At 37.8% G+C, this 17,500-nt stretch overlaps 1 protein-coding gene across 4 annotated transcripts in view; it reads left to right on the top strand.

Annotated features, from left to right (window-relative positions):
• Nucleotides 1-17,500, top strand: part of LOC106870296 (unconventional myosin-VI) — a 174,515-nt gene that overhangs the window by 138,723 nt on the left and 18,292 nt on the right. For all 4 annotated transcript variants that reach the window (XM_052975409.1, XM_052975411.1, XM_052975412.1 and 1 more), the window contains exons 12-20: nt 486-643; nt 4,178-4,269; nt 6,182-6,254; nt 9,290-9,417; nt 10,226-10,321; nt 13,412-13,606; nt 14,079-14,172; nt 14,526-14,656; nt 16,667-16,874. In XM_052975409.1, the coding sequence (XP_052831369.1) occupies nt 486-643; nt 4,178-4,269; nt 6,182-6,254; nt 9,290-9,417; nt 10,226-10,321; nt 13,412-13,606; nt 14,079-14,172; nt 14,526-14,656; nt 16,667-16,874 (1,175 nt within the window). The remainder of the gene's footprint in view (nt 1-485; nt 644-4,177; nt 4,270-6,181; nt 6,255-9,289; nt 9,418-10,225; nt 10,322-13,411; nt 13,607-14,078; nt 14,173-14,525; nt 14,657-16,666; nt 16,875-17,500) is intronic.

Genomic DNA, 17,500 nt, shown 5'->3' with positions numbered 1-17,500 from the left:
AAATCATGAACCTATAATGCATAATGGGGGCAGAGTTCCTATCCTGCTGAAACCAGACAGGATTTCCTCTTCCAAGTGGATGCACATGAGGCATCATCTTGTTGCCTAGCATGTCCAGATACAAATCACCTGTCACAGAGCCCTTAAAATAAAATGGTCCGATTACTTGGTTGTGCCAAATCCCACACCACACTATTACCTTGTCCCCACTTTGTTGATTATCTGCCTCCATCCAATGAGGATTGGTTTGTGAGTAATATCAGCAGTTGTCATCATTTAACGTCCATTTTCTATGCCTGCATGGGTAGGATGGTTCACAGGAGCTCGCCGGATAGAAAAACTACCCCAGGCTACTGTGACTGTTTTGGCAGGGATTTTACAGCTTGATATATATATATATATATATATATATATGTGTGTGTGTCTTTGTGTCAGTAAATTTTCAAGTAAAAACTGAGCTAACTCTTTTTGTCTTATGTTTGCAGAGTTCCTCTAAAGGTAAATGAAGCCAGCAATGCTCGTGATGCTCTTGCTAAAGCTGTCTATTCACGGCTTTTTGATTACATTGTCAACAGAGTAAACCAGGCAATCCCATTTAGTTCTTCATGCAATTACATTGGTGTCCTCGATATTGCTGGATTTGGTAAGTCTCAGCCTTGAAATAAATTTCAGAGGAATTTGTTGTGTAGTTTGATTCCATCACTTCAAGCACTATAATAAGTAGCTAACTTCAATCTGTTCCTTGCACATGCACACTCATCAGACACTTGACACTTCAGTGTAGTTCATACGAACTTGTGACAAAACAGGTTATATTTTGTGTGCTTGGGATCATCCTGAAAAGGGAGAACAAAAGAAATATTATCAACCCCTTATAATTTCTTATTTTAAAATAGGTAAGAAACCAGTGGACATCTGCAGGAAGATATGTCCTGTGTATGGAGAGGACTGTTATGGAATATGAGTACCATCACACCACTTACCCCTTACTCCACCACATCACATCTTAGGTCTCTGTCACTTAGGGTTGACCCATGCCCCCAGGGTGCAAGCCTAGACATGGAAGTGGAGTAGGTTGTTGTAGCAGATATATCAGTTATCCATACATGTGATTCCCTGCCTCACTTTTATCACTCATGTTGTCCAAGATAGAGACAAACCAATCTATCCTAGCACCAGTGTCATCACAGACATTGTCATTAGATCACAGAGAGCCATGACAGTGCAAAATATCTTGCCCAACTTTTACTGGCCAGTCAACTGGAAGGGGAGAAATTTGGTAACATCTTTGTGGTATCAGAATGCCTTGCAGTATTTGTCTCATCTCTGTGTTCTGAGTTCAATTCCTACTGAGATCAACTGTATGTGTAAGAAAATTGATAAACCAGCATTTCTAGACAAAAATATTGGGTCATCCCATAAATAATGCAGTTTTTTTATACTTCTTTTAGTTTTCAACATAAACATAAACAAAGTTCTTTTTTAATCTAAAATACACTCTTCTTCATTTTCTACAATGCTCTTCAATCTATTTGACAGACTTGCAAGGCCCCTCTTCCAAAATTCATTTGTCTGTGATGAAAAATACTTCTTCAGTACTGTTCTGACTTCATCTACAGAATTCATATTTTTTCCATCTAAATAATTTTGAAAACTGCAGAATAAATGATAATCAGATGGGGCAATGTCTGGCGAATATTTTGGGTAGGGTATTGTTTCTCATTCAAACTGCTCCAGTCTTTGGAATGTCATCCTCGCTGTATGTGGTTGAGCATTATCCTGATGGAAGACCACCTTTTGTCTTGAAACCGAAGATGGTCGTTTTCCTTTTATCACTGATTTAAGCCGCTCAAGCTCCTTGCAGAAGATCTCTTTTGTTATCGTTTGGTTTGGGTTTAAAAGTTCAAAGTGGGCTAAACCTTTTCCTTCAAACAGATAACAATACCTTACGTGAGTGAAGACCTTCTTTAGCCTAGGGTGCTGGTGTTTCTCCTTTCGCTACCCACTGTCATCAGTGCTTGACATTTTTATAGAGAACTCATTTCTCGTCATCAGTCACTATTCAGTCCAAAAAAGGCTCATTTGTGAGATGTGACAGCAAAGAACACATGCGATTAGCCTTGGAATGTTTGTGAGGAACCCATTGACCCAATTTGCTGACTGTTCTGATGGCACACAGGTGTTGATGAATGGTTGAATGACTAAATCCAAGTTTATCTGCTAGTTCCTCAACAGATTTTGTTCCGCCAGGGTTTGCATGACGTCCTTGTCGAGCTCTACAGATTTTCCAGGATGAGGCTCATTTTCTGGAACCACCATTGACACTTGGTTACGCTTATTGTCCAATCCCCATATACTGCATTAATACACCTCACACTTTCCGTTGTGTTGTTGCCTTTATTGAACTCATAAAGCAAAATATGCCAAATATGCTCCTTTGTCATTTCCATTGAAAAATTAAATGTTAAAATCAAACTGCACTCTTCAAAACTTGCACTAAGAATAAGGACAAGGTAAAACTACTGCCTGCTTTTATAGCAAGTTGATGCAGGTAGTTTATCCTGTTCCCCTCCGACTTTTAGTTCATTCAATTGAAAAACCACAGTATTTATGGGATGACCCAATATTTTGTGATCTTCATTCTACTTGAATTACACAGATGCTCCCTTGTCACTATTGGTCATTGTCAATTCACTGAACCAATGATTGACATGTTGGGAATCTATAATCAAAGATACTATTGATTACCTAATACAAGATATGAATAGTGACTTCCAACTTAAAAACAAGGCCAAAAATTTTGATGGGAGTTGGTTAGTCAATATAAATAATATAAATGCATAGAAAGAACTAGTGAGATTGGATCTCAGGTTGTTTGTCTTTATGGACAAAATAATGCATGACTGAGAGGAGGGTCGGTCTATGAGTGAGGCATTGTTTTACAGCTGGATACCTTTCCTGTTACTAGCCCTCAACTGTTTCCTTAGTTAAGGGATCTCTATTTCACACATTTTCAATGGTGTAACATGAACAGACAATTTGTTGAGGGGAAAATTGACAACATTGCTCATAGTTCATGACTTTCATAGAGTCGAATCTAAACACACACACACATTCACTTCATGGACTTCCTTCAGTTTCCATTTATCAAATCCACTCACAAGACTTTGGTTGGCCCAGTGCTGTAGCAAAAGCATCAAAGTGTTTTACAGTGAAACTGAACCTGAAACTACTTGGTTGGAAAGCAGACTTATCAACCTCACAGCCATACCTGTGCCAACAGAATGACAATGATTAAACACATTTGCCAATTGTAGTTTATTTTACACTTATAATTAATTAATATTTAGTGTATTTATAAGGCAGTAAGCAAGCAGAATTGTTAGCATGCCAGGCAAAATGCTTAGCACTTTGTCTGTCTTTACATTCCAAGTTCAAATCCTTGCTGAGGTCTTCTTTGCCTTTCATCCTTTCAGGGTCAGTAAAATAAATACTAGTTAAGCACTGGGGTCAATGTTATCGACTTAACCCCTCCCTTGAAATTGCTGGCATTGTGACAAAATTTGAAGCTCTTATTTAGTGTATGTATAAATTGATCAAATCTCACTGAATTTGCCTTTCATCCTTCTGGGTTTGAGAAAATAAATAAAGTACCAGCAGAGTACCAGCCAAGTCTGCCTGGAACCTTCTAACTCGTGAAACTAAAGTTTATCCAGATTCCCAAAGCTGTGTCTAGTGAAGCAATGTGAAGTGAAGCATCTTGTTCATAACCACCCCCTCCTTCTGAGAATTGACCTTGTGACCTAACACTCATCAGCTCAACATTACTAGGCCATGTGCTTTCACCCCACTAAAATACTGGAATCATTATAATCAACTGCATCCCTCTTGACCTACAATTCCTTATTTCTGGTGTCCTAATTTTCTTCATATAATTTATTGGGCCATTTCTTTAAATATATTCTTTGATTTTTTTAGAAATATTTTTTCTATTTTATTTCTATTTCATTCATGTTACAGAGTTATATCCCCCCCTCCACACACACACACACACCATACACACATCATTAAAATATTCAGTTTTAGTGAAGTGCAAACAATAATATTTCATATTTTGAAATCTGTTATTATTTTATATTATTTATTTAATTTATTTTTTCTTTCCAAACTTCCTCAGAATATTTCCAAGTGAACAGTTTTGAACAATTCTGTATCAATTACTGTAATGAGAAGCTCCAACAGTTCTTTAATGAACGCATCCTAAAGGAGGTAATGTTTCAAGTTTTATCATTTACTCTTGCCAATTCTTCAATAATTAAACAAATTTAAAATGATCAGAACAAAAAAACAAACAAAAATTATTGATTTCCTTCTCTTTAAAAGTTAGAAAAAAAAAAAAAATATTGATTAGAATTTATAATTTGATGGGAGCTGTGTTTGGGGGTAGAGTAACATCTTCTGAGCAGCAGTGGATGTCTGAAAACATTTTGTCTTAATAGACATAGCCATGTGGTCAAGCATGGATCTGAGTTCAAATTAGATTCATATAGCTAGCATCACATAAAATGCACCCAGTACACTCTGCAGAGTGGTTGACATTAGGAAGGGCATCCAGTCATAGGAACCATACCAAAACAGCTCCTGTCAAACCATCCAACCCATGCCTGCATGGAAAACGGGTGTTGTTGTTGTTGATGATGATGGTGATGGTGATGATGATAGCCTTGAGCAAGCCTTGCAACTGGATTTGGCCAATTAAAACTAAAAGAAGCTTGTATGTGTCTGTGTGTGTGTTTATCCTTTACTTGACATTGCATGATAGTCGCTGCCATACAAGCATGAAATAGTAGATATTAACATGATATCCCAAGCACATGGTTCTGGGTTCAATCCCACTGCTTGGCACCTGGGCAAATGCCTTCTACTACAGCCTCTGGCTGACCAAAGCCTTGTGAGTGGATTTGGTAAATGGAAACTGAAAGAAGCCCATGTGTATGTATATGCGTTTGTGTGTTTGTCTCTCACCTCTGCCTGACAATGGTGTTGGTTTTTTATGTCCCTGATTTGACAAAGCAGACTGAAAGAAGAAATACCAGGCTTAAAAGAAAAAAAAACAAGTACTGGGGTTGATTCATTTGGCTAAAAATATTCTCAAAAGCATTGCCCTAGCATGGCCACAGTCTAGTGACTGAAACAAGTAGGAGATAAGAGATAAATGTGTGTGTTAGTCTTTTGGAAAAGACAACGTATTTCGTGCTAGTTTTGTGATAAAAGCTCCCAGTACACTGTAAAGTTGTTGGTGACGGGAAGGGCATCCAGCCAAAGAAACCAAATCAAGAACAAAGCATAAGTGAGACCTGGTCCCCAGATGTATTCAGGATAGTCAGAGGGCCACCATCAAGCAGTAACTCCAAGTGAAAATTGGCTCAAACTATGATGGCCTATCCAGCTCATGCCAACATATGGAAAGTGTGTATGTGTGTGCACACATGCGCAATATACTAGATACAACAGCCTCAGACTGAGAGAACTTTAGAACTTTAAACAGTTGCAATGATTTTATTGTGGGTGTTGTAAAATTCAATACCTCACAGTGACTAGTGGTAGTTTCATCCCAGATGGGGATTTGTTGGGACATGGACACACAGACGTGTGAGTGTGGGCTATACCTTAAGTTTACCAGTGTAAAGTAGTGGATTGAGTTGTGTCCCTTTAGAGCAAAAATGCTAGCAAAGCCTTTTGATAAATAGAGATCAATAAAATAGATGATAGGTTGCAGTAGTGCACCATGGTTAAAAAAACCCTTTCAAGACTACCCCAGCATAGTCACCATAGTCCAATGAATGACTGAAATCAGGAAAATATTACAAATACCAATTTGAATCAAGAAAATCAAAATTGTTACAGACTTGCAGACAAGATAATGAAAATGTCCCATACTAACAGGGAATCTCTCTCTCTTTCTCTCTCTCTCTCTCTCTCTCTCTCTTTCTCTCTCTCTCTCTCTCTCTCTCTCATGCAATTGTAAGCAACTTAGAGATTATCCATAGAAATTTACACACACACACACATACATACAACATACACATGCACAAACATATGTGCATGTATGTTTTACATAGCCCCTATGAAATACTAATGTCTAATATCTATTTTGGTCTTTCAATTCCCCCCATTTTAGGAACAAGCCTTATATGAGAAGGAAGGTCTGAATGTCAAGAAGATTGATTACACAGACAACCAAGACTGTATTGGTAAGTTGTTTATTTTTATTTTTTTTCTCTTTTTGATCTCATTCTGATTGCCTGAGATAAATAGTAACAGAGTTACCTAACAAAGAGTGTTAATATGTTTTGAAGTTCATTAGTCAGTGGCCCTGTTCCTCTTTTCCATTCCACTTTAGTGTTTTTCATCTCTTACTCTTTAACATTCAGTTTACTCTGTAAAATGTAATGCTTCTTCATTCACACCTTTTATCTCATACCTTTGAGATTTTGATGTAATTGTTTATTTTTACAATGACATTGCTGGGCAGGTGTGAGAAGCCAGATCCAGCCAGTTTAAACATTAAACAGGAAGAGTATTTTGGCTGGATATGGCTGGTTTAAATGCTAAAGGGTTAATATTTTTCATCCAGCCATCTTCTCTGCTCACTATTCCTGGGACGTTTGTTGCAGTAGAGTTTTCAGACACCTTTTCCATAGGGTCCTGTCAGAAGCAATCTTCATTACACATTCTCCGATCACTAACAGTTCCCTTCTGGATCCACTTCAGGGTTCCAGAACGTGCATCATTTGTGCTCTCTCTCACCCCATACCTCCCAGAACATGTTTCAGATTTATTGCTGGTTGTACTGGGTGGAGACTGCAATATATTTTTCAAATGGGCTCCTCTACTGAATGCATCCTTTGTTAACCCTCACAACAGACGATGTGATATTATTTTTTTCCTAACCCCTTCTCATATTGCAGTTTTTGGTGGTCTTATATGCACCTGGCACCAAAGTGGTATTTGTACTGGAAATTAATTCCCAGTCCCCAATGTTGTCTTGGGTGATGCAAAAGTCACTTGCCATTTTAAAAGTTAAATAACTTTTCTTTATAAAAGGTTAAAGAAATTTCCCTTATTATATATTTATTTTGATCTTTGGAAATTACACAAACTAACTGTACAGGGAGCGGGTGCTGAAAAGTTCCTGGCTTTAAGGGTATTGTGGAAGGCCTGGTTGGAGGACCAACCTTCTGAGTTCTTTTACAGGGCTTAGAAAAACTGAAAGACTGCTGCAATAAGTGTGTGACTGTAAGAAGGGAACATGTTGAATAACACTGTAATTAACTGATCCTCTTGTATTTTCTTCTACCTGAAGCCAGGAACTTTTCAGCACCTCATCATACGATGTAAGGAAACTTTACAATTGTTAGTACTGTGATGAATTGCACCCAATGTGCTCTGTAAAGTGTGGGGTTGAGAGGACTCTCTGGTCCTGTCAAGGACATGACAACATCACTAGTGTTGGTGCTATGATAAAAGGCACCCAGTAAAGTGGTGCATTGTATCATGGTACATGGAAAATGGTTTGGTGTCAGGGAGAACATGCAGCAATAGAAACTATTCCAAAAATAAACTGTATGAGTGAGGTTTGGTCCTCAGACTCATCTAGATGGGCAGTAACTAGAATCCCCACCACACACACATACACTGACCATGATGATTCATCCAGCTTGGAATAGAGACATAAAATGATAAGGATGATGACGACAATTGGAGGGACAGATTAGAAACGTGATGATGGGGTTGTGTAGGGGTGTGTGTCCAGAGTTATCCTGAATTATAAGGGTAAATATGAGTGTGAATGGGAAGCAAACAAAAATTGGAGAAAATGATAGGGTTGGCTAGGGATTTGGAGAGAAGAGAGGTATGGAGTATTAAGCACAGACTAGAGGGAGAGAGATAAGACAGTATCGAGGGGGGGGGGGTAAAGAAACTTTAGGGAGAGGGCAGGAGGTGAGTGCAGTGAGAGCAATGAGGGAGAAAAAATTTGAAGACTATAGAGGTAGGGGGAAGAGCATGTGTGTATATATTAGTATATTCTTTGATTCTAGACCTTGCTTCCACACCTGAAATTTCTTCTCTAGTTCTGGAAGCAATTCAGCTGAGAATAAGGTCATCAGCATAGAGGAGCTCCCAGGGGCAGCCCATCTTAAATTCCTCTGTTATTGCCAGAAGGACGATGATGAATAGGGGGTGGATGAGAACTAACCCTTGGTGAACCCCTACTTATACCCTGAATTCATCGTTATACTCATTTCCAATCCTCACCTTACTGACAGCATCCCTGTACATGGCTTGTACGGCTCTCACCAACCACTCATCTATCCCTAGTTTCCATGTTGACCACCAGACAAGGGATCAGGGAACCCTGTCAGAGGCTTTCTCCATGTCAACAAAAGCCAAGTACAAAGGTATATCTTTGGCTAGGTACTTCTCCTGTAGCTGCCTTACCGGAAATATAACATCAGCCGTGCTTTTCCTTGGCACAAGACCAAACTGCATCTCATCTAGACTTACTGTCTTCCTAATTAGTTGGGTTATGACCCTCTCCATAACTTCTATCGTCTGATTCAACAATTTGATACCTCTATAATTATTTCTGTCTAAGGCATCACCTTTACCTCTGTAGCAGTTGACTATGATGCTGTTGCACCAGTCATTGGGTATGACTCCCTTGTGTACAACCTGATTTACTATACAAGTAACTAAACCATACCCAACAGCACCAGATTTTTTTAAGCATCTCAGCAGTGATTCCTGATGGGCTGGGGGCTTTCCTGGTCTTCATACCCTTCATGGCTTTATGTACCATGCTACTGTCTATTCAAATTGTTGGTCTCTCTGTCGGATCCATATTAGGCAGACTCTCCTTTTCCCATCATTTCTCTACATTTAGTAGCCTTTCATAGTGGCACTTCCAAGCCTCTTTCTTTGCAGAATCACTAACTGTAAGTGAACCATCATCTATGTGAACACACTTCTCTCTCACATCACAATTTTTCATGGCACATTATCTTGCAAGCCAAAGCACTTCAAGCCTCTAGTCCTCATACTGTAAGACATTGGTGAACTTCTTCCCTTCTGCTTCACTCCTGGCTAATATAATTCCTAGCCTGATATAATTCCTTACTACCACCACCCCTCCAGTCCTTCCAAGCTTGTTTTTTTGCTCTAATAGCCCTTCATTTGTATGTATAGCTAATAAAATGTTCTAATTTTTAATATAATTCTTTTTCAGAATTAATTGAAGGTAAAAGCCATGGTATATTTGACTTACTTGATGAAGAAAGTAAACTGCCAATCCCTAAATACACTCATTTCACAACTGAAGTCCACTCTCGTAACAAAACCCATTTCAGACTCAGTGTAAGTTTGGTTTCTATTGTTGTCTCTATTTCTTTTTTATAACACATTTATATGCTTGATCTGGGATTAGTTTTGAAAATCCAAGTCCTAATTAAATTCAGTTAACAGAACTGTATTTTAATTCAGTTATTGGAGTAAATGGTTGAATATTCCATAGACATTTGTACACTTAAATACAATTCTCAGGTCATCTCAGTGAGACATAGTGACCTGTATTGTCTATTTCTTTTATTTAGTTTTCATTAAACTGATATTTATATGTCTTCAATGCAAACACAATTACTATGACTTACATATTCCTTCTTAATATGTTCCAGCAGATTCTAACATGAGTATGATAAATACTGTTAGATCTCATCACTGGAGAACAATTTTTCTTTCATATGAACGTATGTTCAGAACACACTCTATTCATTAGCGTAATAGGATTTAGGGACACCCAGTGTTTTGATATTGTTGTGTCTCCTCAGTTAAAGCTACTGTTGACCACTAAATCTAACAAGTTTTCAGCTTTTGTGTATGAATTCAGCCTACAAATATTTTGCTGATGTCTGCTTACTGATAATAAATTGTCATGTGCATGGTGAACTTAGTCATTCATATCTGTTCATTCTTAATACATTCTAGGAGTTTCAAACATGAATATACTAAGCACTGTTATATTCCATCATTGGAGAACAACTCCTTTCAGATGAATATCTGTTCGTAAACTAAATGTAGGAATCAATATTAAAGATTTCATCCTTCTCTCAACAAAAATTGTATCAGTGATATGAATTAATATGTTCTCTTGTTTCTAACCATTTAGATACCTCGTAAATCCAAACTGAAAATTCACCGAGATGTCAGAGATGATGAAGGTTTCTTGATCAGACATTTTGCTGGTGCTGTCTGTTATAACACTGTATGTATTAACAATGCAGCTTTTGTCTTATTTTTCTCTTATATTTCATGTAATAATATTGTTAAATATATCACAGTATAGGTATATTAGTACTATGTATTACATATCACTAACTGTTAAATACATCATATTATAGATATTTTGTCACTAGCTGTTACATATGGCTAACTTTGAAATGCATATTGATAAATATATCATAGAATTGTCTGACAGGCCCTTGTGCTGGTAGCACATGAAAAGCACCCACTACGCTCTCAAAGTGGTTGGCATTAGGAAGGGCATCCAGCATGGAAAGCAGACATTAGACGATGACGATGACATGGTTTCTATAGCTGGATATGCCTTTCCTAACATCCACCACTTTACAGATTGTAGTAGGTGCTTTTTACATGGTACCAGCACAAGTGAGGTTGCCATGTAACTCACAAGACAAATAAAAAGCTCCCATGACTGGGTTGTGATGCAGTAAAGAGGGGGGAGGCTTTATGCCAGGTACTAAGAGGCAAAAGTATGGATAGAGGGACAGGTACAGGTGTTTTGCTATCAGAGGAGATACATGGCTACCCTACATTATATTAGAGTAGGTGGCAGTAGGGGGAAAGAAAATATAAAGTTGATGGTGATGTAGTGTCATAAAATACTCTTGAGATATGGGAAGATGAATATAAGAAGTAATATGGACAGAAGATGGGGAAGGGTCAGTTATGAGGCTTTCAAAAACAAGCTTCAATTAGTTTATGTGTGGAGGGTGCTTGATTGGTTGAACTGTTTGAACATTAAGTAAAATACCTTGTGGTATTTTGTACTTCTTTTGTGTTCTGATCTTGAATCCTGACAAGATCAACTTTATCTTTCATCATTCTAGGATATATAATTATCAGTCAAGTACTAGAGTTGATATATTCAACAATACTTGTAGGCACAGATGTGGCTGTGTGGTAAGAGATTTGTTTCCCAACCACATGGTTCCAGGTTTAGTCCCACTGTGTAACACCTTGGGCAAGTGTCTTCTATTGTGGACTCGGGCTGCAAAGCCTTGTGAGTGGATTTGATAGATGGAAACTGGAAGCCTGTCATTTATGTGTATGTATGTCTTTGTCCCCCACCACTGTACTTGACAACCAATGTTGGTGTGTTTGTGTCCCCATAATGTGGCAGTTTGGCAAAAGAGACCAATAGAATAAGTACCAGGCTTCAAAAAATATTAGGGTCAATTCCTTTGACTAAAAATTCTTCACGGTGGTGCCCCAGCATGACCACAGTTTAATGACTGAGACAAGTAAAAGATAGAAGAGATAATTCTGTTTGATGACAGAAGAGTTAAGGTTGGAGAGAATGCCACATAGTACTGGCTCTGATTCTCTAGATTCTAAGTTCAAATCTCATGTAGATCAACTGTACTATGAGGTAGTATCAAAAAGTTCCTGAACTAGTTCTATAATGTGCCAACAGATGGCAGCACACAGTTGCATGCACAGGGAGAGCTTGAAGTGACCTTCTTGAGGCAGTGTGTTGAGTGACATTGCTGTGTTTACTTTGCAAGTTGTGAAATTTGTGTTTTTGTGACTACGAGTATGCTGTAGTGTGCAATTTTGTCATGGACACGAACAAAGAGCCAACATGAAATTTTGCATTAAACTTGGAAGTCTGCTACAGAGACATTGAGCATGCTTTGGCAAGCTTACAGGGGCAAGGCAATGGGTCGTACTCAATATTTCAAGTGATGTGGGCACTTCAAAAGCAGAAGAATATCTCTGGAAGACCTGCCACAAGTGTCATCCCTGGAAATGTGGTATTGTGCATCAAGAATTCCTCCTCCAGGGCCAGACCATCGATTGAGAGTTCTACTGTGATGTTTTAAAGTGTTCGAGGGAGGACATTCAGCGAAAGTGATTGGGGTCTTTGGGGCACAAAGAATTAGATTCTTTATCGAGCTCTCCTCACTTGTGATTTTTTTCACTGAAAACAACATGGTATCACTTCCACACCTGCCCGATTCGCCAGATTTAGCACCTGCAAACCTCCATCTCTTCCCCAAGATGAAAATGCAGCTCAAAGGTTGCTGTTTTAACATTGTTGTTGAGATCCAGAGCAAATCAGACGGTCCTTGACTCGTTTATGGAAAATGACTTCCAGGCTGGATTCCAAAAGTGGCAGGAACACTGGGACCAGTTTATTGCTCTGCAAGGCAATTATTTTGAAGAAGATGATGTTAAAACTTGGGTAAATAAGTTATTTTTTATAAAACATAACAAGTCTGGGAACCTTTTGATACCACCTCGTATTCATCCTTTCAGGGTTAATAAAAGTACCAGTTCTGGGTGATGAATTTGTAGAACAGTTAGAGAGTTGGTTGGGATGTTTTGTGGTATCCAATCTGGTTCTTTGCGTTCTGTCAGTAACATCAGTGGGGAAACTGGTACAACATTGTATGAGCCCGAGTCAGCATCCTTACCCTTGGATAAATATCTATGGTATGGAGAGGAGGAGACTTTCATGAATAGTCAACTGTTAGTCTTACATACATCATTGGATGCCTGGTCCACATCATCCAACAGAGGCTGTACAAACACTATCCTGTCCTTAAATGTGAGATCCAATTGTGCCTATATTAGAAATCAATATTTCAAGTAGGAATTTTCATTGGATAGTTCCATAATTTGAAAATGCTTCATCGTCATATTTTTGTGTCTGTCTTCTATACTGGCATGGGTTGAATGCCAGTATAGAAGAACTGCCTTCAGCTCCAGTTTCTGCTTTGGCATGGGTTCTATAGCTGGATGTTCTTTCTAATGCTAATGGATGCCCTTGCTTTATAGAATTTTAATTTTTCCTCTTTTGCAATCCAATTTTCTTAATCTCCATTTAAGATCTCCAGCACATTATTTAAATTTTTAGTGATTGATTTTTGGAATATTTATTCATTTAGTTTTTTTTTAATATTTTAATTTTAACTCTTCACTCAATTTTGACTTCTTTTTTTAATTTTTTGTTTACCTTGTCTTGGATATGTTCAAGGAACTGCTCTGAAGTTTCTGAAATATCATACATTCCCTGATATCTTGAAATATATTGTCAATCTCTTTGCAGAACCTGTTCATTGCCAAAAATAATGATGCCTTACACACATCCCTTGCTTTCCTTATTCAAGAAAGTACGGATCCATTGTTGAAATCTATTTTTGCTGAAAGTACCCCAGTCTCTGGTGGAAAACTAAACTTCATCAGCATTGGCAGCAAATTTCGGTCTCAACTACAGGTCCTTATGGACAAATTAAGGAGCACAGTTAGTATTTTACTATTTCTTATTTATGAAAGTATGAAACTATGACAATATTTCTATTGTTTGTGATTATCAATAAACACTTAGTTTTGTTGTTGTTGTCCTTGTTAAAGGTGATTATTGCTGGTCACATGTTATGGAAGAGGTTTAAAGCATAGAGAATTGTGGACCAAATGCTTGAAACTGATTAGGCATCAGAGGATACAGTCTGTTGTAAAACATTTGGTGTGTGCTCTGTAGAGATTTCATGAGTGTGATGTGTGGTATTTAGGTGTATGTGTGATGTACAGTGTTCAAATGTTTGTATGTGTGCTTTACAGTGTTCAGAGGTGTGTATGTGTGTGTGTAATATACAATCTCCAACTGTTCTGGTATTTTATTCCTCTCTACACACAGCACTTAAATGATATTAAACTCAATTTCTTAACACCCACTCCTGCACTCTGCTTATAATCTTGCCATTCTTTATTATTAGGGGACCAACTTTATCCGGTGCATCAAACCTAATCTGAAAATGGTTGATCATCTCTTTGAAGGTGCCCAAATTCTTAGCCAATTGCAATGTTCAGGTAAGATTTTAAATAAAAATATATTTCAGTTTGTTTTTGCTTTATATCAGAATTGTTGGACAATAGTACAATTGGTCACAAGTTTGGTCACAGTGGGCCAACCACTGACTGATTCACTGCATTTCTCCTAGTAAAGGTGACAAGGGGGTGTCTGTAACTCATTGCAGAACAAATATCACAAAGGATGTATGAATTATGTTTTCCCAATTTACTTGTAGATTCTCCTAACTTCCCACAGATGCCAGTATTTTTGAAAATGATGTGTAGGGTAGAGCATCTCTGATGTTTATTTCATTACACCTGTCTCATTTTGATTTTATATATTGTGTTTTGTTTTATTGTTTTTCTTTCAGGGATGACTTCAGTTCTAGAACTCATGCAACAAGGTTATCCTTCCAGAACCCCGTTTTCTGAACTTTATACTATGTACAAGAATTACTTACCACCAGAACTCTCACAACTTGATCCTCGACTCTTCTGCAAGGTACACTAATTTCAGCAATATTGCTTTTGAATCTAACAAAGGAGGGCGATTCCATAGACTTTTGCTTTTATGAGGGGACCAGACTTGAGAATATGTAGGGTGAACATGATTCATTTAAAGCAGTGGTTCTCAACTAGGGTCCATATGGCCCCTCAGGGTTCATATAAGATTGGGTGGGGGAGGATCCATGCAACAAGATAGTACATTGGTGATCCACAATTGTATCTTAATGACCTCTAAAAATATTTTGCTTTAGATGTATGTATTTGTATGTATTGCAAGAAACAGCTAAGTTTCTTTCTCTAATTTTACATAGCTCAACCTACGCAAGTTATTGTGTGAAAAACAAAATAGTAATTTTAAAAGAAGTTTCTATAAAACTAGTTTTTAAACACTGAATGGCTATGGGGGTCCACCAGAATAAAATGGTAATCAAAAGAGTTCATACATAAAAAATGGTTGAGAAATCCTGGTTTAAAATATAATTTAAACATTTTTTTTAATCACTTAATATGATTTCTTTATTTCTTAAGATGAAAGAGAGCCTGTAACTTTAATTTTGTTAAATTGGTAAACAGAAATAGGAGACTTGTGAGTTTGGTTGGTCAGCCTGCTAGTAACAACAGCCAAATCTTCCTTGAATACATCTTTACTCAAATGCCTATTTGGTCAGCTAGTTCAATAAAAATAGTAGCCAAACCCCACTAAAATCATACCTTTTCATCTACTGTCTATTTAGTTGGTCTATTTAGTTAGAAATCTCCCTCAAATGTATAGATACTGGTTTAAATATCTATAGATTTTCTCTACAGATTAAATAAGTTGATATTGCTGATTACAGAGTTCCTGTGAAGGTTAAGGGCATGATTCCATATGCCAGACTACACCATTACTAAAAAGAGGGATTGAGGGTGGCAGTCTCAGGAGAGAGATGTCAGCAAGGGCTATTGTTGAGCAGGGATCTGACAAGAAGTTTCTGCTTAAGGTTGTTTGTTGTGGTTGTTTATAGTCCATCATTAGGGTTAACTTGGAGCTAAACTTATCAATAATCAAAGGCATTCCAGCCATGACCATTCCAATTTATTCCCTGCATAGTGTAACTTGCATATCCTAGCTATCCAATAGGTTCTTTAGTAAAACAGGAAGTTCACGGTGTAATTTGAGGGATATTTAGCTGCTGTTTCTAGCTCATTGAGTTATCATGTACAAGTTCCCTGATTAGGTCCAATTATTGATTATAATTGATTATAAAATTTATTTCTTATATAGACCATGTGAAGGTGCGTGGCCTGGTAGTTAAGGTGTTGCACTTAGAGTTGTATGATTCTGGTTTCAATTCCAAGACTGGTGGTGCATTGTGTTCTTGAGCAAAACACTTCATTTCACATTGCTCCAGTCCACTCAGCTGTAAATGGGTAACCCTGTGATGGACTTGCCTTCTGATCAGGGGGAATGTTGGCCTGCCTGTCTACACCTAGCCAGCAGGATGGCATTGATCGAAAAATACAACAGCACAAGGAAGGACATTGTGATCAACAATGTGCAACAACATCTGATAGTCTGGTCAATATAGTGATACATAGGGTATAAAACTACATTTGCTGGATTAAATTTATTCCAGTACTTTCCTGGTCACCTCCTTCCTGGGGTCCTCAACTCCTGATGGAGTTATAGGGTCACCTTTGTGACAGAGTGTACTTTGAGCAGTTTCAACTAGGCAAAGGCAGCCTTGCTCCAGCTCTGAACACAACCAAATTCTTCCAGAGAGAAAATGAGAACAAAAGAGAAGAGGGGAAAAAATCAACCTCAATACTGAACAAGTGCTTTAATTATTGATCACAGAAGGATGAAAAGCAAAGTTGACTGTAGTCAGATCTGAACATGGAGCTTTAACTAATTACTACAAAATGCCATTTTGTCTGTTTCATCAATTCTACCAATTAAATGCCTAATATATCATCATGTCTGATATTAATTATGTAACATTTCTAACTCATTTTATTTTTCCAGTCACTCTTTAAAGCTCTTGGACTTAATGATAAAGACTTCAAGTTTGGCATGACAAAAGTATTCTTCCGGCCAGGAAAATTTGCTGAGTTTGATGAAATTCTTAAAAGTGATCCTGAAAACTTGGCCATGTTGGTGAAGAAGGTCATGAAATGGCTCATTACATCACGCTGGAAGAAGGTGCAATGGTGTGCACTCTCTGTTATTAAATGTGTGTATTAAAGATTTTGTAATAATTTCCATTCAGTTTCAATAAAACAAAAAACTAATATATACACACACACATATACATACATGCACACACACACACACACATTACATCAGTCACAGTATATATAGATATATGAGGTTAACGGCCTCATCGATGTCCACTCTGAAATTGACATTTGATGCATGAGGGAGTTTAATGCCGCTGCCCTCATCTGCACTTTCTGCTGTGAAGTTAATTCATCTGGGATACACGAAGAGATCAAGTTTCGTTTTGAAGACGCTTACATTTACCTTATGCAGGTCTCCTCAGGGTATTTGGTATAATATTGAAGAGCTGTGACCCTTTAAAGCTCAGTCTGTTGCAATATCTTTTCCTATATCTTGATGGCAAAGTTGGAGTCTTTGCACTATGCAGTGGTGCCCTGTTCTAGCATTAGTGTAACTCTCGATGCCAAAGTTTGGGACAAGTCCCTCTAGGATCTTCCAGATGTGGATTATGGCATATCTTTCCTCTCTACACTCTAGGGAATAGAGTCTCAGTCTCTTGAGTCTTTCCCAGTAGCTTATATGCTGCATAGAGGCTATCTTCTTCGTGTAGCTTCGTTGGATTGCCTCAAGTTCTGCAAT

The sequence above is a fragment of the Octopus bimaculoides genome, chromosome 21, assembly GCF_001194135.2.
Source record: "Octopus bimaculoides isolate UCB-OBI-ISO-001 chromosome 21, ASM119413v2, whole genome shotgun sequence".
In the NCBI taxonomy this organism is placed as follows: Eukaryota; Metazoa; Mollusca; class Cephalopoda; order Octopoda; family Octopodidae; genus Octopus; species Octopus bimaculoides.
This window is presented reverse-complemented; position numbering and strand designations above follow the sequence as displayed.